Raw genomic sequence first — 21216 nt, 5'->3', positions numbered from 1 at the left:
TCAGAGTTCACGTTTCGGGTCCAGTCACCCTTCCTCACAACTCACTCGAGTGGAAACGTGAACTCTGATTTCTCTCCACACGAATGCTGCCAGACCTGCTGAGATTTTTCCGGCAACTTCTGTTCTTGTCCCTGAATTCCAGCACCTGCAGTTCTCTTGGTTTTTCCTGAAGAAAGAGAGACCCTTTCACACAGGATGAAAAGAGGGTGCTGGTTGGTTGGGCCATCATTGGCACGATGAGACAGCAAGAAGAGTTAACTGTCAATCTTCATTCTAAGAGCAGGTTCTGATTGGTCAGAGTGTCGCTAGGGCAGAGTTTGGCTGCCTCCATGTTGACTTGGTTTTTAAAGGAGCAATATCAAGTGCAAATTCCTTTTTGTCTCCAAATGACAGGGCAGCACGGTGGCACAGTGGTTAGCACTGCTGCCTCACAGCGCCAGAGACCTGGGTTCAATTCCCGACCCAGGCGACTGTCTGTGTGGAGTTTGCACGTTCTCCCCCTGTCTGCGTGGGTTTCCTCCGGGTGCTCCGGTTTCCTCCCACAGTCCAAAGATGTGCGGGTCAGGTAAATTGGCCATGCTAAATTGCCTGTAGTGTTAGGTAAGGGGTAAATGTAGGGGTATGGGTGGGTTGCGCTTCGGCGGGTCGGTGTGGACTTGTTGGGCCGAAGGGCCTGTTTCCACACTGTAAGTAATCTAATCTAACCCTGCCTGTTGATGCCTGCAGCTTTACAAAATCCCGGTGCTGTTTATCACCTTGACTGTTTCTATCTGAAATGAAGGTGTTCACCCTGAAATTCCGCAGTGCCTCTGTGGTATGGGCTACTGCTGAACCCATCAGCTGGGGGCAGCTTCGATTTGACGAGATCACGGTTGGGAAGGAGAAAAGAATTTGTGGTGGATCCCTTTTCTTGCTTGGGACCAAATAAAGCAGGAGCAGCAAGCAAAGGCTGAGGTGGGGAAGGGGTGGGAATGAAACAGGATAGAACATCCCTTCCCCTCGCACTTCCTCCCAAGGGCACCCAACTGGACAGGTTCCATCAACAACAGGGAGATCATTGCCCCTGTCCTGCACCTATCTGCTGCACGCAGACATTGTCCTGCCCAAACATTCCTGCAACACCGCCCCCTCAACTCTTCCTGACTTCACTGCGGTCAGACAGGAACAACAGCACTGTTTTCAGCTGAAGCACAGGCGATGACCTCCACTGTATTATCCAGGGAGCCATATTTACTCTACTATCCTTCCATTTCTGGCCTTCTGAGTGCCCCCTCACTCCTCTGTCATCCACAGCCATGATTTTGTTGGCCTGGGCTGTGAGCTCCCTCTCTGAACCTTTCCACTGACATCCACATTGAAAGAGCCTGTGTGACTGACTTGTTGATCATGTCTGTCTAACCCCCACACCCGCCATGGGACATGGGTATAAGCTGGAGTTATGGAAGCTTGGGACTGTATCACGTTGCTGTGTAAAGGTCACTGGGAAGCCTCCCACCTCCTGACATTGTGATGTGGGTGAAGTTGCATGTTTATTTAGATGAAAGATGTGGCCGTGTCAATGGGGATTTTGACAACGTATTCAGTGATTATGGTGATGTACATTGTATATGTGGATGTTGTTGGTGATTCTGACAATGTGTGTGGTGACATAAATGTATATATAATGGAGATGATGAATTACATCCGATATATGGTGGCTGTGGTGATTTTGATGCTATCTGGGTCTTTGTGGTGATATGTTTAGTGATGTTGGTTATATATGTAGTGTTGTGGACGAGGCCAGGCCATGCAAAACATTTTCTGGATGAGTGGTGCTGGAAGAGCACAGCAGTTCAGAGCAGCATCCAAAGTGCAGCGAAATCCACGTTTCGGGCAAAAGCCCTTCATCAGGAATAAAGGCAGTGAGCCTGAAGGGTGGAGATGAAGGGCTTTTGCCCGAAATGTCGATTTCGCTGCACTTTGGATGCTGCCTGAACTGCTGTGCTCTTCCAGCACCACTAATCCAGAATCTGGTTTCCAGCATCTGCAGTCAGTGATTTTACACTGAAAACCTTGTTCAGCAGGCAGCCCCAGACCATAACTTGGCAATCTGTTTCAGTTGGTGCACAGTGAAAGTTACCTGGAGTAAGTTAGCGAGGTGGACCACCAGATTTTAAAACAGACAGAAAATGTATTCACAAAAGCACACAGTGAAACATAAAGAACAGAATAAAGAATCCCTACAGAACTTAGTCTATCCAAACTAGACTTCATTATGCTGTTCCAAAAATACACAACAGTCCCAATAAGCAAACCCCTTAAACACAGAGTAAAAATGAAACACAGACTAACAGGCCAAAGTTTGAAGTGAAGAAGGAGAGAGAGAGAGAGGGAGAGAGAGGGAGGGAGAAGGTGCAGTCTCAAACCTGCCTGATTTCAGCAGCTTCACTTCACACCAGCCACTGCTGAACCAACCTAACTCCAAATTCTCAACTCATTGGATCAGCTAGAGAGCTGGACACTCCCCCTTGACTACACGAGTTACCGACAAAAACATGAACGTTTTGGCCTGAGCACCCACTTGTTAACGTACAAACGAAAATGCCTCCCAATACCCTTTCCATCTCTGTACCAGTTCAGCAGGTTTGGCACCTGGGCTGTTTTCTGACCCCACTGAAAACAAATCAAGGACTCCGAAACCTTGACTTTGTGACAATAGAGTGATGCATATGGTGACTGTGGTGAGTTTGCTGGTGGAGCTGGTGAGTTTGACATAGTGTACGATGATGGTGATAGATACAGGGTGATAATTATCTATACAATGTGGTGAGACCTTCAGGGGTAATGGTTTGATTACTCCCAAGGGGCATGTCTTGATCGAACACTGAGATTCCCAGAGAGGATCCCTTGCCCAATGCACACCCTGATGAGACACCCTTGGCTGTTGGGAGCTGCCTCTCCCCCTTTGAGTTGAAAAGTCAAACTGGGGGGGAATAAAACGTTGGACCAGACAGCAGGGTGGAGGATGGAGGGTGGGGGGCTGCAATGTTTCAAACCACCTTCAAGAGTCGATGCCCGAATTTGCAGCGACCAAGTATGGAGAGGAATATGAAATGAACTCATCCTCAGTCCACAGGCGAAAGGAACACTTGCTCCCGGAAGCTCCCCCTTCCAACAGAATCACATTGGATTGGTGAGGAAGTTCAGAATACTACCTGAATGAGCAGAGCCAAAGGGAGAATAGAGAGCAGTGAGATAGAAGGGGTCATACTGTGTGGAGTCAGCTCACTGCACCTCACACACAATCAGAGTTCTCCAAGTGTGGCTATTAACCTGGTCCAATCAGGGAGCCCTGGCTGACAGGTAGAAACAGGAGGGTCACTCTGAGAGCTGGCTCTGAGGGAGCTGGGTCAATGTCATCTCCCTCTCCATGCATAAGTAAAGGCTGACAGGACACTGACCTCTGTCGAGCTATCTCACTGTCTGCTGACGACACTCTGTTCAGCAGATTACAGGAGGCAGAGGCATCTTTAAAGAATGGCAGTGAGGCATGGGCGAGTGGATGGCATTTTCAGATGAGCAACTACCCTCGGCTGCTTTCGTGCTGATTTTCCCTCCTGCTCCGAGAGCTGACATGGGGACCCTGGCCCACACCCTTTCACCAGCCTCCTGTGTTCCCAGCTCAGTCAAGTCGTTTTACACTAGTCCGATGAGTCACCTTGCAGCCACCAGCCGGAATCTGATGCCTTGTTCAGTGGGAGTGGGGGATTGAAACTTTAATTAATACGGGGACCCCCCCAACCACCTCTCCCACCCCAGGCAGGGAGAGACAGCCATCTTTCAGGTCTTCATTTTGGCCAACTTCAAACCTTGCTCCTGGAAGGTGAGAAAGGGCCAGTATCTAAGCTGTGACCCTCTGGGAACAGACTGCACTGTTGGACATCAGTGTTCAGCCTTACCATTGCTAACAGAGGAAGCTGTACCAGGGAGCACTTTGGTATGAGCCCTCTGAAATGGGGAACACAGTCACAAAGGTGGCTGCCTTCATTCCATCTCCAAAGGGACATGGATCCATCCGGGAAAGTACCACAGAGAATTCCTGGCTCTCACAAACTCCCAGGACAAACTCCGGAGTTGCGTGTGCAGCAGGAAAGAGAAAAAGAATTGTTGGAGGGAAGGGTACCGTCTTTGCAACGACATCGCAATCAGAAGGGAAACCTTCAACTTGAATTTGCATTTAACTGGTGCCTGAAGCAGAGTCAAATATCTAAAGGTGCATTGCAGGAATCTAACACACCAGACTCTGACACCGAGACGGGTGAAGAGATGTGGCTCAGGGGTTCTGATGAGAAACCTGATCAAGGGGGAGAAAGAGAAAAGGCAGGCCCAGAGGTTCAAGGAGAGTATTTCAGAACTTCGAACCCAAGGCACAGTGTCTAACGGTGGGGCAGTTAACAGAAAATTAAGAGGCCAAGAATTGGAGCAGTGCAGAGATGATGGCTGATTGAAGGCGATAACTGAGGTAGAGAGGGATGAAGCTAAGGAGGCAGATGAAGATGTAGATAAGGGGCACTACGTTCAGACCCTGAGTATTCAGAGAAAAGGACTGGTGGCTGCAGTTATTCGATAGCAGTGATGGTGGGCACACACATTGCATCGCTTTGATGAGGACATGAGTAATGAGATTTTGCGAGTTAAATCGAATGTGAGGCAGTAAACACAGGAAGATTCTCTCACTCAGCAAGTTGATGGGGAAAAGGCAGTCCGTCAGGCTGTGATCTCATTGAATGGCGGAGCAGACCCGAGGGGCTGAATGGCCTCCTGCTACTCCTGGGTCTTCTGGTCTGATTTAGCATTGCAGTGAATAACTACAGGAGGGTGGAGAGTGCCTTTCTGTACAAGAGAGCTCTCATGGGGAGCAGCAAAAGCATGAGCCGTCTCATTGGGGAGCTTCAGGAGATGCATTTCACCAAATAGGTAACTGATGGCCTGTGAAACAGGAAGAGAGTGTGTGTGAATTTCTGAAAGGGGCTCAATTGCGTCTGTTTTTTTTTCCCCCTCTCTCTCTCTGTGTCTTCCAGCTAAAAAGCCTTTGGTGGTGGAAGACACCTACTTGCTCTGTCCTGCTCCAGTGCTCCAGGAAGTTGACGGGTACGTTGAGAGTCTCTATTTTCCTCCCTTTCCCGTGCCCACACCCCACACGCTTGGCAGCTGGTACACCACTGGTCAGGCACAGCATTGTGTAACGGAGCAGTGTCTCCTGAGTAAAATACCACGGCCAAACACAGACACAAAGTCACAGTCTCCTGTCTGAACGTTCAAAATCCGTCCTCATGACAGCAAGACTCAAAGACATGCATCATCTGCCGCCAGTGGTGCAGAGATCAAGGGAACAAGCAACAAGAAGAAAGACAGTTTGCAGCGTCCTGTGTTTTGCATGGGGCTGATGCCAAAATGGAGGTTGATGTCCAGAGGAGGATAAAACAGCTCCAAACCAAATGGTGGACTGATCCAGCCTTGGAAATCCAGCAGCTGGCAGGTGCCGGTGACACAAGGCAGTATACAGTCCAGGTCTCTGTGGTCTAAACTCCCTGTACCTGTAAAGCCTGAAATAAACAGCCACCAGACAGAGCATTTCCAGAGAACACCTCAACCGTAATACCAATGTTAACTTGGAAACCCAATCCCTCGGTGATCCACGCATGGTGACATGGGAAAATCTCCCAGTGTAACCACCAAACAGCCCAAAGTGACTTTTAATGTCACTGTTAGTGTACATGCCAGGAAGTAGTGTACAGCAAACTCCCACCAGCACACATCACCCAAGGATCACACTGCCAGATGATGGCAGAGCTGCCTGGTGAAGGGGGGGTGGGGGGAAGGGGAGGGGGAGGGGGGTGCAGAAAGAGTTCCCGTGCTCTCCTTCAAATTCACACCCCAATCCCCTTCCTGAGTACAAAGCAGGGGGCTTCAGTTCAGGACTGTCTCGCTGAGTGTCACACTCCCTCAGCAGTGTAATGAGGGGGGTGGGGGGCGGGGAGACTCTCAGCCTGGAACCTCGCAGTTTACCCATTGGAGTGGGACCTGTCTTTCAGATTCTGTTCCTGAAGCGCTGGACTCTACCACCTCAGTAGGAGTTGGGGAGTCAGTGAGGGGGGGGGGGGATCAGTTCAAAGCACTGGGAGCTGAAGGATAGCTCTGTCCAAACCTGTTAGCAATGGGTTCCCCAGCAAGGTACAACGCCAAGATGTCAACACTGAGAGGCAGCAGGTTAACACAGCTCCCCATGGATAATGCCTTCCCACCACACACCTCTCTGTCATAGGCAGAGGACTCTCATGTCACAAGGAAGTTAAGGAAGTTTGGAAATAAATGCCAGGCATCACTCATCATGATCTTGAACTTTCCCTTGATTATTCCGAGGAAGCTCAAAGTGCCCGTGAGGGAAGGGAAGCTGTTGCACATCTGTATGATTCCAGGCTCACCTGGTTAACTCGTGAATGCCCCTTTCGCTCCATTCAAGGGCAAACAGGGGAGGGGATGGGCTAGTGCTACTGTCATGGGACTGTTAATCCGGAGCCGGAAGTCATGTTCTGGGGAGGGGGAGGGGGCGGGGCGGGGTAGCTGGGTTTGAATCCTGTTACAGCAGACAGAGCAATTTGAATTCACTATCAATCTGGAATTAAAGAGCATGATGACGATCCTTGTCACTGGTTCAATCATGTCTTTTCAGGAAGGAAATCAGCCATCCTTCCCTGGTCTGGCCTACATGTGACTCCAGACCCACAGAAATGTGTTTGACTCTCAACTGTCCTCTGGACAATGAGGGATGGTCCATGGTCAGAATGTCCTTGCCCCATCAATGAGTTTAAAAAAAACACAGTGATGCTCAGCAAACACTAACCTTGCCGGCGATGACCAGCTCCCGAGAGGGAAGAGAGAAATGCCTGACTCAAATCACATTGACCAGGGAATGTCTTGCCTCACTCCCTCATTATCCACATCTGACAGCCCACTCTCTCCCCTCTCCACACTCGCCCTGAGTCCAACCAAAGGCTTCTCTGTTCTCCGTGCCCACTCCCTGCCCAACGTCCACTTATATCCCTGAAACAACCCCCCCAACATGCACACACACAGACACACACACACACACAGACACACAGACACACTTACACACACACACATATCCCCAAAGGGCTGGTGTCAAAGGTGATCCTGGATAGATAGCGATGGGTCAGCTCTCCAGGGTCAGGTTTGACTTGACCGTGGGGGTCTGACCCTCGCACCCCTCTCCCTCCTCACACCTCGCTCTGGAGTGGTTGTGAGGGGGAGCAATATGCCAGTGCTGGAGAACTAGGTATTGTCCAGACTGTGGGGCAGGAGCCCAGGCTGAGAACTACGGCCTACCAACCAAGTGAAGCCCTGGGAATTCGGGCAGTGCCTGGGGATGTCAGAGACACGAGGATGGGGGTTTGGGGGTTAGGGCTGGGGGGAAACCAGACAGCAGCCTCCAACTTGGACAGGGTGACAGGCCCACCCCTTTCCTTTTCCTTTCAGGCCGAGATTGTGAAGTGAAACCAAAGCTGGGCAGTGCTGCCTACACTGACCCATATACTGTAGTGGCTGGTCCGGTCAGTGGCTCACTGCCAACACTGAAGAATGGTGGGCAGGCAGGTTCCAGTGCCAGACCGGCCCAACAGATGGCTGGGTGTGTGTGTCTGTGTGTGTGTGTGTGTCTATGTGTATATGTGTGTCTGTGTGTGTGTGTGTGTGTATGTGTGTGTGTGTCTGTGTGTGTCTGTGTGTGTGTGTGTGTGTGTCTATGTGTGTATATGTGTGTGTGTCTGTGTGTGTGTGTGTGTGTCTGTGTCTCTGTGTGTGTGTGTATGTGTGTGTGTTTGTGTGTGTCTATGTGTGTATATGTGTGTGTGTATGTGTGTGTGTCTATGTGTCTGTCTGCGTGTGTGTCTGTGTGTATGTGTGTGTGTCTGTATCTGTGTGTGTATGTGTGTGTCCGCACGTGCCTGCGAATGTGAGAGAGAGAGAGAGAGTATCTGAACTGTATGTGTATGTTTCCAGGTTGAGATTTGGCAGGGATTTAACCTTTCCCATATTTCCATGCTATTTCCATTGAACTGGAGCCAGGTTGGAACTTCAAAGGTGCATTGCATTGGAGTGGATTTACAGAACCTGGAGTTCAGGTTGGAGAGATGGTTTTCCGGGCTTTGAGTGAGTGAGGAAGTTTGATGCCAAGCTGGTTTTGTTGTGTTTTGTTTGTTTTGTATTGAGCAAGGCACCTTGGTCTGCCTCAGTATAACCCAAAGAGCTAGCAGGGTTGGTGATGGACTAGCAGGGTTGGTGATGGACTAGCAGGAGGTGTTTTTCTTTCTGGAGTGAAATCGGAACAGCTGGCAGCTGGGAGAGGAAAGTTGTATAGTCCCACAGAGACGGCTGGTCACAGCCTGGGAAACTAAGGGAAAGGAAAAGCCACTTCTTGATCCAAATATTTTTATTTCTCCTTCATCAAAGCCTCTTCAAATGAAGAGTTTTCACTTTCAGATGTTCTAGAAATTTCCTCAGAGATCTGTCAAGGAAGCCAATATTCCCCGAGTGAATCTCTTCATTATTTGGCCATGGGAGACGTGGGGAAATTGGGGTGTGTGCGGGGTGGGTGGCGTTTATACTGTCCTTCTCTGATTGTCCCAGAGGCCAGTAGAGAGTTGGCCACATTGGTGTGGGTATGGAGTCACATGCAGGCCAGGCGTGGGTGCCATAGACTGAACCGACCTTGGGAGTCTGGGAGGGAGTGTCAGGTCTGTACTCACTGGTGTCACTGAGGTTAACCAGTCCACCCCATGATAGAATCAGGCTACTGCTGGGTTACACCAGGGTGATAGAGGAGCAGCGCTTAGAAAGGAAACTGACCCCTTCCCCTCACATAGTGTGCAGGCCTCCATCACAAGCTCCTGTCAAATTTCTCGCCCATTCCACTGGCCTTCATTTATAACTGCAGTCAGTGCTCAAGGGAGAGCCAAGAACGTTTGACCTCAATTTGTTCAAAAAACATTCCATCAATTTGAAACTGTCTGCTCCAATTGCACAGACCTTATCACACAGGAATTCAGTGGCAAGTTGATGACTTTGGATTCAGTCACTGTATCCTAAATGCTGGGTTACACTCCACTCTCTAAACTCACTCTCAGGTCGTCATTATTCTGTACAGAAACCATCCTGATTAGAATCCAGTCTGTAATTCACTCTTGGGTAGCTGCTGTTCTATAAATGAACCAACCTGAATACCTCGATTAGGTTGTAGTCTGTAACTCATTCCCAGGAATCCGTTACTCTCTATTTATATATTGCCCTAATTTCCTCGATTAGATTCCAGTCTGAAAGTCACTCCCAGGAATCTGTTATTCTATAGAGAAACCATCCTGAATCCCTGGATTAGATTCCAGTCTGTCACTCCCCACTCCCCCATCTATCTATTACTCTGTACGTAAACCATCCTGAACCCCTTCAGAGAATTGAGACACAAGGTGGAGGGGAACAGAGATTGTGGTTTCCACAGTGTTACCCGAGAGCAGCTGTGTGTGTGTGTGTGCGTGCGCGTGTGCACATACATGTCTGTGTGGGTGTGAAGAGCTTAAACAGTTGAGAAGAGAATGATATTTTCAACCCTTTTCCACGATCGAACATGCCAACGATAGAGTGAAGTGCTCTTCCACATTTATCTGAGTCAGCACTCCCACCATGATTTGTTAGACTGAAAGGTGCTGAAAAACATAGGAAAAAAATGACTGTCTTGGTCTGTGCACAGCTCAAAGCCAGATGATGACCCTGTGGGATGGTTTTTCCCTTAAAACTGGAGTTCAGTCAGTCAGTCAGTCATTCAGCTCCTCAGTGCCTTGGAGGTAGCAGTGTCAGCATTCATTGTCACAATCTGAGGTTCCCTCTGAATTGTCATTATCATCCAATGTCCAAAGGAATCCACGACTGGTCTCCATCCAGTTTCAGTTCTTTATGTCCCGACTTTGTCTGCAATAATTACAGTAACTAATTGCATGTCAAAAACTGTGGGTGCTTTCAAGGTGATCTGTCTAATTCCAAGAACACTCACTTCCTCAGCAGTTTGTTTTCCTTCTTGGTCCATGGTGAGAGTTTAATGTGAAAATGGTCTGTCTTCTTACAGAGCGGTCTTCCTGCAGGTCAGCATGAATGAGGGTCTGAGTTTCATCTCCAGTTTCGTCACCATCACAACAGTGCACTGTGTAAGTAAAACCACTCTAACCTATCAACACTTTACAATCTGGGGAGGTAAAATCATGGGGTTTTTCTCTTCCTCATCTGATCTCTCAGTCTCACGATACTTAGAAGCAATGGCTATTTGACCCAACAAATCTGTGAATTGATGTTAACCTTGCCCACACCTTCTTTTTTAAATCCCCCATCCTCCTAAATAACAGCTTCGCCCCTCTTAAATCCTACACAACATTAAAGAATTCCCTGAGATTGTTGTGATCCCAGCTCAAGCAATTAGTGGACAAGTCAGATCGCAGAGGTAACCTTGGCGAGACAGAGTTTGGTTCTTGCATTTAGTTACCATAATTGTTTGTCACCAAAAGTATTCACATGTGCCTGCCAGTATTCTTTAACACATGAGCACAGGTTTATTCCATGAAGCATTAAAAAAGCTATGTGTGTATCCAACATTTTGGCCCAAATCATTGACTTTCCTGCTCCTCGGATGCTGTCTGACCTGCTGTGCTTTTTCAGCTTGACATCTACTGACTATATGTACATCATTTGAAAAGATCTGAACCAAAGCAGCAAAACAAAGTTTCAACCCTTTTCCTCGCATTATCCTTGACAGATACTCAAACCCAGAGAAATATCATTCTGTTCACAACTGTTTAATTTCTTCTCTTGCAGAATCTTCCCACTTCATCGCTGCTGAGATAGTTTTATCATTTTTTTTTCCCCAGCTCTGCTGGACTAAATCCACTTTCCGTTCTGATGACCTGAAGACTTCTGCACAAACTCTCACAGCTTTGAGACCTCACAAAACCCTTCTATTGAACTGAAAACTTGATTCTTGTAACCTAATGATCTCTGATCTGCTGCTTTTTTTTCTGTCATAAACTCAGCATTATAACATGTTAGCAGTGATCACCACTGGTATCCCATGAGGTGCTGAATTGTGTCAGAAATTATATCTTTAGATGATTAATCCTCATGACTTTCTGAATTCTGAATGAAAAACAACTTCTCTTCACAGACCTGAAACAAAAATCCCTCTGTCTTTGCATTAAAACTTCAAATTCTCAAATGAAAATATATTATCCATCTGAGGATCAACTTTGTCATTTCTTGATGTCAAATTTATTTATCATTCCTGGATCATGGGGAAACAGTGCCTTACTATTCTGGGAAATTAGTGAGATAAGATTACAAGTTTGTCCCTTCTGCATCTTCCCAAACAGTGTCTGCTCTTTCTTTGTGTCTAACAAGGCCACAATAGAGAAAGGAATGACCTCGATGACTTTTCTCTTGCAATATTGCAGGATGCAGTTATTGTAATGTGTTTGTGTTTGGCTGATTGAAGGAACAGCTGCTTCCTGCTGTTACAATCCCCAGAGACACTGACAATTTTCAGGAAGACATGCATGGCCCAGCAACCAATGGAAATAACCGAAAGGCAACTTCTTGCATTCCAAGCATTTACTGTAACAAACAAACCAAAATTAGATTAGATTAGATTCCCTACAGCGTGGAAACAGGCCCTTCGGCCCAACAAGTCCACATTGACCCTCTGAAGAGTAACCCACACAGACCCATTTCCCTCTGGCTAATGCACCTGACCCATTGACTACAACGCGGTATCATGTAATTTTTTATTTTGTCCACCCGGCTCCTGCACATCAAGGCTGAGAAGTAGTGAAACGAACAGAGCCAGAGGAAAGGTACCCTGGGGCCTTGAGTGAGTCAAGGGAGGTGACAGAAGGGGTGCTTACAAATATTTTCAATTCCTCTTTGGCCACATGAGGAGCAGCTCAGGGCTGGAGGACAGCCAATGTGGGACCTTTTTTCATGAATGGAGGAAAGGCATAAGTTTAAGGTGGGGGGAGGGGGGCGGGAAAGATTTAAAAAGGGACCTAAGGGGCAACTTTTTCACGCAGAGGGTGGTACGTGTATGGAATGAGCTGCCAGAGGAAGTGGTGGAGGCTGGTACAATTGCACCATTAAAGACGCATTTGGGTGGGTATATGAATAGGAAGGGTTTGGAGGGATATGGGCCAAGTGCTGGCAAATGGGACTAGATTAATTTAGGACATCTGGTTGGCATGAAGCAGCTGGACTGAATGGTCTGTTTCCATGCTATACATCTCAGTGACTCGATGATTAACCAGGAAATGTCCGACCAGTCAGTTGAACCTCAGTACTGGGGAAGCTATTTGAAGGAATTCTGCGTGCCAGAATTAATGTGCGTTTGGAGAGGCAGGGATTAATCATGCTTTTGTTAAGGGCAGCTCATGTCTGACCAGGTACATCAGTGAGGGCAACGCTTTCAACATAGTCAGCTTGGATGGCAGCAAGGCTTTTGATTGGGTCATGCATGGGAGACTGACAGCAAAATGGGATCCCAAGAACTTTGCCTCACGGGACCCAGAATGGACATGGAAGCAAAAGGTGATTGTCAAGGGTTGTTTTTGTGACTGGGAGGCTGTGCTGAGTGGGGATCCACAGCTGTTTGTGGTTTACAGGAACAACTTCAACTTGAATGTCGTAGGGTGAAAAGTTGGGTGATAATTGGTGGGGTGGTAAACATTGAGGAGGGCAGCCTGAGACTGGTCAGATGGACTGATCAGTGGCAAATGGAATTCAATCTGACTACATATCAGGTGATGCAGCAGACAAGGATTAGGGTGAGGGTTAAGGTTCAGGCATTAAGACAATGGAATATAGGAAACACTGAAGAGCAGAGCGACCTTGGTGTGCCTCTCCACCAGTCTCATCTCAGGACAGGTCAATGAAGTGGTTAAAGAGGCAGTTGGGACACTGAGGCGTAGGGTTTAAGAGCAGGGGGTTAAAGCTGGAACAGTATAAACTGTTGGTTCTGCCACAGCTGGAGTGCTGTGTCCAGTTCTGTTATCCACACTACAGGAGGGAATGTGATAACACTGGAGAGCATGCAGACAGAGATTTACCAGGATGTTACCTGGTGCTGAGAGGTTCACTGATGAAGAGAAATTGGACAGACTGGGGTTGTTTTCCCTGGAACAGAGGAGATGGAGAGGGGACATGTTTGAGATGGGGAAAATGATGTAGGGGGTAAACAGGGGAGGCAGGAAGAAGGTGGAGAGATCAGTGTCTGGGAGTGGAAATTGATGGGAAGGGGCAGGAGGTTTCGAGGGGATGTGAGGGAAATCTTTTTCACACAGAGTATGGTGGGGAATCTGGCATTGACTGCCTGTAAGGGCGAGAGAGGCAGAAACTCCATCCTATCGAGGAAGTATTGTGAACTTGTGATGGTCAGGTGATGGTCCAAGTGCTGGCTAATGGAATCAGACTGATGAGGAAGCTGGTTTTAATTGGTGGGCCTTTATCCTAGCTCAACACCTCGATGAATCTCTGATCCCCTGATGGAGCAGTGCGACTGTTTGACCGGAGGGTTCATGCATTTTCCCGAAAGCAACATGTCAAAGAGAAGTGTTGTTTTCAGAGTTCCTTTTCTGAAAGCACGAGCAGTCTACTTTGTGCAATTATTCACTGTCAGCTTAGGAAAACAACCATCTGGGTTCCAATCATTGCAATGTTCATGCTGCCCCTCCCCTTCCAATACACTGCAAATTCTCAGAAACCGTCCCTCAAATCAGTGTCTCTTCAAAAAACACAGGAGCCAGCCCTCTCCTCTTCCCCCCATTCTGCTTTCCACCCCCCACAGCTGCCCTTGTCAACTCAGCTAGATTCAAAGGCTCTGTGGGTGATTAGTCATTTTTGAGAAACTTGTGTTTTGCTAAACAGCAGATTAAACAGTTTATCTCCAACCAGACCTGAAGCATTCAGTGCCAAGTGAGATTCTGTGTCATTGGGTTTAAAAATAGTTGAGGTCTATACAACAGTGGAGTAAGTCAGTCTTTCCAGGAGCCAGTCGGCATCACTCAGCATTGTCCTGAAAGAGCAGGAGAAAGCACCCTGGGACCTCCTGTTAACACACCGGCTCAGAGACTGGAGCACTACCCTCTCTGCTAGTGTCCAAGATCCAACCCACTGCTCACATCAAATTCGGCTCCTTCTATTTCTCTTGTACTCTTTCTGGGGTCATTGTAGTTCATGAGGTTATGGAAGATGGCCAAAAGTAAGCAAATGGAGTACAGTGTGGGAAAATGTGATGTTCTTCCGTTTGGAAGGGAGACCAACAGAACAGAGTATTATTGACACGGGCAAAACCTGCAGAAAGCTGCAGGACAAAGGGACTTGGTTGGGGGGGGGGGGGGTGGAATTGTGTACCAAACACGTAAAGCTAGCACACAGGGGCAGCAGGGAATCAGGAAGGGTTCGCCAGTGCCTCAACGCAGTTAAGCAGTTTAAGAGTAGAGGTCGTATTGCAAGTGTACAAGGTGCTGGGGAGACCACATGTGGAGTACTGTGGGCAGGTTTGGTCCCCCTTATTTAACAAAAGAGGCAGTTCACAAAATGTTGACACGGACGATCCCTGGGATGGAGGGATTCACTTCTTAGCAAAGGCAAACAGCTTGGGACTCTACTCACTGGGACGAGGAAGGATGAAAGGTGATCTCATTGTCACATCCAGGATTGTGAAGGGGATTGACAGAGTAACTGCTGACAGGATGTTTCCCCTGATGGGAGAATCTCCAAGCAGAGGGCACAGTCTCGGAATAAAGGGGCATCAATTTCAGATTGAGATGAGGAGCAATTTTGTCTCCCTGAAGGTGGTGGGAACTCCTTGGCACAGAGAGCTGTAGGGGACAGAGTCCTTGTGGGTATTGAAGGCTGAGACAGAGAGATTCTCGATCAGTCGGGAAACAAGGGCAGGAAAGTGGACATGAGGAATGTTGGATTAGCCGTGAGCCTATTGAATGGCCAAGCAGGCTTGAGGGGCTGAATGGCCTACATTTCCTATGGTCCCATGGTCCTTGGGTCTTACTTGAACACTTTGGGTGTACAGAAAAGTCCACAGTGACTGTAAAGGACGGGGAAGAAAAGAATGTGCAGGCTCTGAAATTATCGGAGTCGATGTTGAGTCCAGAAGGCTGCAGGGTCCCCAAGCGAAATAGGAGGTGTTGTTCTTCCAACTTGCACTGAGCTGTGCTGGAGCACTGCAGCAAGCCTGAGACAGAACTGTTGGTCAGGGAACACGCTGCTGTGTTGGAGGGGCAGGCAACCGGAGGCTCAGGGTCTTTTTTTGGTGGACACAACATCGAGATTGAAGGGGAAGATGGGTAAACCCATGAGGGAGGCAGGAAGAAAATCCAGGTTCTAGCTTGAGATGAAGAGAGGGTGTAATATAAAGAGCTACAGTGGGGCTGAATGGCCTGCACCAGTGCTGCCTTTTCTCTGTAATCTGATGGAATACTGAGGGGAAGGATAGAGCAGTGAGGATAGGTACCGATCAGAGTCATTGTACTCTTTTCAGGATTTGTTTGCCTCAGGAAGTCACCGTTAACTCTTGGCAGAGAGTTCACAAGCGAAGAGAGTTCTCTATGGGAGAATCTGCCTGCTCTTACTCTTGTCTCACAGAGTAGCAGATCATTGAATGTCAGTGGTACAGAGCCAGCGAGTGACCTTCCCTGAGGTTCCGAGAGAGAGAGAGAGAGAGAAGACTCTGTGTGAGACAATCCTTCTGTCAGAATGACGTTTGGGCTTGATCACAAAGCAGGTTGTCTCCGGCCAGCATTTACAGTGTGGATTTCTTCTGTTGGCCAAACGGAGAATTGTTTATCTTTAGCACAGAGAAACAGAGAGACACACAGAGAGAGAGAGAATGCCTGTGTTCAATTGCACACAGCCCCTATGCCTGGCCCAAGCTGCTGACTGTACAGTGCCTGTAGTGTCTGTCCCTGCTTGATGCTGGAAGTGCAGCATTCCTCTCTCTCTCTCTCTGAGCCTGAGCATGTCTCCGTGATTGAAATCACATGTGTGTCCACACTGCAGGTCTCCTGTTTCAATCCCAGGCAGGAAGGCAACCAGAAGTCACATGGTATCTCTGCAACAAAACAAAACACTGTGACTGTCCCCCTGTGTGAGTCAGCCGTGTGTTCAACGTGGGCGATATGCCTGTCACGCTCCTTCCAGAGGGATGGGAGTGCGGTAGGTGGGAGGGGGAAAGGGAAGGATAGACCTGAAACAATAAGGCAGCTTCAATGAACCTGGCCTGAACACTCTGCATTGCTTTTACTGCAGTCAAGGGGCCTTTTCTCTGGTGAAGCCCCACACAAACCACATTGTCTTCAAGTAACTATTTGCTGTCTTAAATCTTCCAACGTTGCGACATTTCACTTTTAACCCTTCCCACCACTTCAGTCCCTTGAAATGAGGAGGGTGACAAATGTCATCTCTGAGGGCACATTGGGGGCTGGCAGATGATGGGCAAGGTGAGGGTGTCCTCTCTGCCACCCTTGGGTGCCAAGGGGAGGCGACCACCTTATCACTGGGTGACTGTGTTCTTTAAGGGAAGGAAATCTTCCATCCTCACCTGGTCTGGCCTACACGTGGCTCCAGACCCACAGCCAATGTGGGATGGGCACCAAATGTTGACCTCGACAGTGATTGCCCACAGCCTACAGTGGAACAAAATCACACACGGTCAGTCATAGGGCTATTGTGGCACAGCGGTGGTGCCCCTCCCTCCGGCCCAGGAGGCCTGGGTTTGGGTCCTCCTGGCTCCCAAGGTGTGCAGGTTGACTGGGGAAGAATTTCGATTGTTGTCAGTGGCGGGATGGGAGAACGCATGTGGGAAGGATTCCCGCTGGTGAACCCATCAGGATCAGGCAGCCATTAAACCCGTGGGTCTGTAATCCCCGAGCTTCCTGGAAACAACTGGAACCGTTCAATTTTTTTTAAAAAACACACAAACGAACATAATGCCTTTTTAAAGGGACTGCCAAGAAGCCAGCAAAAATAAACAGTGTTAAAATAAGCAGACTACGCTTGCTGGATATGGAAAGGGACAGAGGGAAACAGTGAGATGTGGCAGTGAGAGAGGAGGGGGTTGTGCTTTGTCTGATCCACATTTTCATTCCTTGTGTGGACATTGCTCTGAAGGTCAGCGTCAAAGGGTCCCTTCCGTTGGCTAACATCCATCGGGAAATGGGATCCCACTCTCTTTCAACTGAGCAGCTTGGGACAGGGCACATTGGCATGAAGCTCGAGCCCAGACTCTCCATCTGGAGGGTGTCAGGGACGGGAATGAGCTTATTCTCACAGGGATTGAGAAGCAGAGGAGCGATGTTTTGTTGCACTGGAGAGTCAGTGTGATCCGTTCCCTCAGAGGGCTGAGAGCAGGCTGGCCTGCTAAGTGTGTTCAAGGCTGAGAAAGGCTGGGTTTTTAATCAGTCAGGGGGGAATCGAGGGGCACGGGGAAACATTGGGTGACTCAGTGGTCAGCACAGCTGTCTCACAGGGCTCAGACATGGGTTCGATTCCAGCCTCGGGCCACTGTCCCATGTGGGGTTTGCACATTCTCCCTGTGTAGGCGTGGGTTTCCTTCGGGTGCTCCAGTTTCCTCCCACAGTCCAATGTTAGGGTGGATTGGCCATGCTAAATTCCCCATAGTGCTCAGGGATGTGTGGGTTAGCCATGGGAAAGGCAGGGTTACAGGAATAGTGGGGTGCTCTTTGGAGGGTTGGTGCACACTCAATGGGCCGAATAGCCTGCTCCCACACTTTTGGGATTCTAGGGAAGTGGAACTGAGGGTGATCTGCTGTGCCTCGATCCCATTGAATGGTGGAGCAGGGCCGATGGGCTGAATGGCTGATTCCCTCACACTTAGCGCATTGAAGAGGAGACGGCTATCTCGCAGTGGACTGGTCACTTAGGGGGACTCTGGGCACAAGGCTTCACAATCCCAGCTGTTGGAAAGACAATTCAATGAATAATAAACGTGGACTTGAAAGGCAGACCCAGGCAACAGGGACCATGACAGTGATAACATTCCGATAACATCCGGAAACCTGCCCTTCTCTCTGGACTCTGTGTGTTTGTAGATGGACAGCAATGTTGCTGACTCTGAGTCAGTCCCAGGTCAAGGAGGGACAGGCCATAATGCTGGCCTTGCCAACTGGGACCTCCACTCCATGGATCAATGAAGTCGGAGTTAGTGGGAAGAGCCTCCTAATCTTCAATGGGATTGACCTGTGTGACTTGGGAAAGGAATACACAAGGCGCTTTCCAGTTCACTTCCTCCCCTTGGCTTGAGGGAAGCACGACTCTTTATTCTGAAGGACCTTCAGTGTGCAGGTTTGAACGGTTCCACCATGGCCAGCAAGGAGTTAATGTTTCCATTGTTGGCCAGGCCTTGTAGCTCTGAGCCAGAGGATCCTTACCAGGACCTGGGGTAACACACCAAACTGCGATGACAATCATCACCTCCCACTTTCAACATCGAAAATAGGGGTGGGAGTAGGCCATTCGGCCCTTCCAGCCTGCACCATCATTCAGTACCATCATGGCTGATCATGTCATCTCAGTATCCCACTCCCACTTTCTCCCTTAATCCACTTATCTGCATACCCCACATCCAGCTCCATCTTGATGAAATCTAAAGAATTGACCCCCAGCAGTTTTCTGTGGGAGAGAATTCCACAGGTTCCCAACTCTCTGAGTGAAGCAGCACTTCCACATCTCAGCCCTGAATGGTTTACCCCTTATTCTGAGACTGTGACCCCTAGTTCTGGACTTCCTCAATATCAGGAACATTCTTCCCACATCAAGCCTGACAAAACCCATCAGGATGTAAATGTTCCTCGGAGGTCCCCTCTCATTCTTTTAAATTCCAGTGAATACCAGCCCCGTCGGTGCTATCTTTCCTCACGTGTCAGTCCTGCCTTCCTGGGGATCAGTCTGAGTGAACCTTTGCTGGACTCTCTCAATGGCAAGAACAGCCTCCCTCAGACTAGGAGACCAAATCCGCAAACAATACTCACCAAAGGCCTGTATAACTGCAATAAGCCATCCAGTACTCAATTCCTCAATAAAATACCAGACATTCAGTGCAGGTGAGACTGAGACCAGGCAGATGGTCTTCCACACACCCACGCCAAGTTCTGACCGCACTGGTAAGGTGTTTCCCCCACAGGGTTTTGGTGCAGCCTGCGAGATAGCCACTCAGCAGAGGTCTCACCCTGTGGCCCCTGGGTAAACGGGGAACCAGCCCTGTTTCTCTACTCCCCAGGGTACCATCTGTTTGGGCCATCTCTCCACTTCCTGGTGCTTGTGTGTTCTCGCAGGGAGTCACAATGCCAGGGAGCAGGGTGGCGGACAGGGGGTCAAGATGAGGCTGGGTCAGAGGGTGAAGGTCACCCCTCCCCTCCCCTTCCCCCGGTTCATTAAAAGGAGTTTCTGACACATTGTTCTGGGTTTCTGTCACGTGGGGACCACCCCTGACCCAGCCTGTTTGTTGGCACTGGAATTCTGCTTGGTTCAGGTATTTTGACCCTGTCTTTAATAAAAACAGCTGAGCCCTTTCATGGTGGGAGTTATTCCCACTTCCTTTCCACTGGGAAAGAGAGGGGAAAACCCAGCGGTCACTCACTGGCAGCCCCTACAGTGAGGAGAAAAGATGACAGGAGAGCAGGGGGAGAGAGGAAACATCAATGAATCCTTTTGCCATTCCCCAAGTCCTGAAAATAAAGATGGCCTTTTGGAGAAGTGAGGGTATGCAGCAATTCATGTGCAGCAGTGGAATGAGGTTGGTCCCTGGAGAAACGAGTAAATGGTTTCTCAGTTTTGAAAACTTCATTCCCTGACTTTGGGACAGATCTGAAATTACCCGAGAGCTAGTTGGCCAGCACATCTGGCCATGGGCCTCAGCTTCTTTCTAACTTCTTTGCAGAGATAGTCAAGGAACGCCAGTGTCACGGAATGAAACCTTTATTTGCTGCAATGGATTTTTAAAGAATAAAATTCGCACACACAAGCGGGAACTGCACCACCCCCTTGAACTCGAAGGAGTTGTTTGACTCTGAAAGCTTAATCCTCTGCATGTATATTGCAAACTTCCTGTCTCAAAGCCAGCCAACGTGTTCATTTTTCAGACCCACACAAAAACCACAAGGATTTCACTGTACGGCTTTCCAACAAAACACTTAACTCTCTCCTCCTCTTCCCAAATCTGGCCTGGAACCTCACGGATCTCGGAATGGAGTTGCCCTGCCGATCGGTCGGGCCCAATCACCCACACTGGCTGGCTCAGTGGTTAGCACTGCTACCTCACAGCGCCAGGGATCAGGGGTTCGATTCCACCCTCGGGTGACTGTCTATGTGGGAGAATGTGCCAACTCCCAGTGTCTGTGTGGGTTTCCTCCCACAGTCCAAAGACGTGCAGCTTAGATAGATTAGCTAAGGGAAATGCAGGGTTACAGGGATAGGGCAGGAGGTTGGGGCGGGTGGGTTGCTGTTTGGAATGTCAGTGTGGACTCGATGGGCTGAATAGCCTGCTTCCACACTGAAGCGATTCTGTGAACTGACAGTGAGCAGGGAAATAGCTGCACACTTTATACTGTCCATTCGGAAAGAGAACACACACACACATGCACACAATATGGATCGACACTTCTGTGAAGTCATGCAGTGACTTGCATTCATGTGGCATCTTTATGAAATCATACATTTAAAGGGACGCAGTTGCATCCAATCACTGTAGTTCCAATCCTGAGCCTTCAGGCTAAATTTTATCAGCACACAGGGCAAATGGGTGACATTTGAATTCACCAAAATCTGGATGAGAGAGCTGGCCTCTTGGTCAATTTTGGGGAAACCCCATCTGGTTCATTAAAGACCTTTAGGGAAGGAAACGGCCATGCTTACCTGGTCTGGCCGACATGTGACTCCAGACCCATGACTCTTAACTGCACCCTGGGCGATTAGGGATGGGTAATAAATGCAGACCTAGCCAGTAAATAATGATAAAGAAACTCACAGGGAGATAGTTTGGCATGTTGAATCTCTTTCTCTCTATTTTTGAAATAGTGTTTTCATTGGACGTGGGCTGTCACT

At 48.7% G+C, this 21216-nt stretch overlaps 1 protein-coding gene across 1 annotated transcript in view; it reads left to right on the top strand.

Moving 5' to 3' along the window:
* The window catches only part of LOC132837029 (anthrax toxin receptor 1-like), a 129376-nt gene that overhangs the window by 53341 nt on the left and 54819 nt on the right, over positions 1 to 21216 (top strand). The window contains exons 11-12 of the mRNA XM_060856679.1: positions 5061 to 5130; positions 10172 to 10250. Of these exons, the coding sequence (XP_060712662.1) occupies positions 5061 to 5130; positions 10172 to 10250 (149 nt within the window). The remainder of the gene's footprint in view (positions 1 to 5060; positions 5131 to 10171; positions 10251 to 21216) is intronic.

The sequence above is a fragment of the Hemiscyllium ocellatum genome, chromosome 48, assembly GCF_020745735.1.
Source record: "Hemiscyllium ocellatum isolate sHemOce1 chromosome 48, sHemOce1.pat.X.cur, whole genome shotgun sequence".
Lineage (NCBI taxonomy): Eukaryota > Metazoa > Chordata > Chondrichthyes > Orectolobiformes > Hemiscylliidae > Hemiscyllium > Hemiscyllium ocellatum.
The sequence above is the reverse complement of the archived record's forward strand: the minus strand, read 5'-3'. Positions and strand labels throughout refer to the sequence as shown.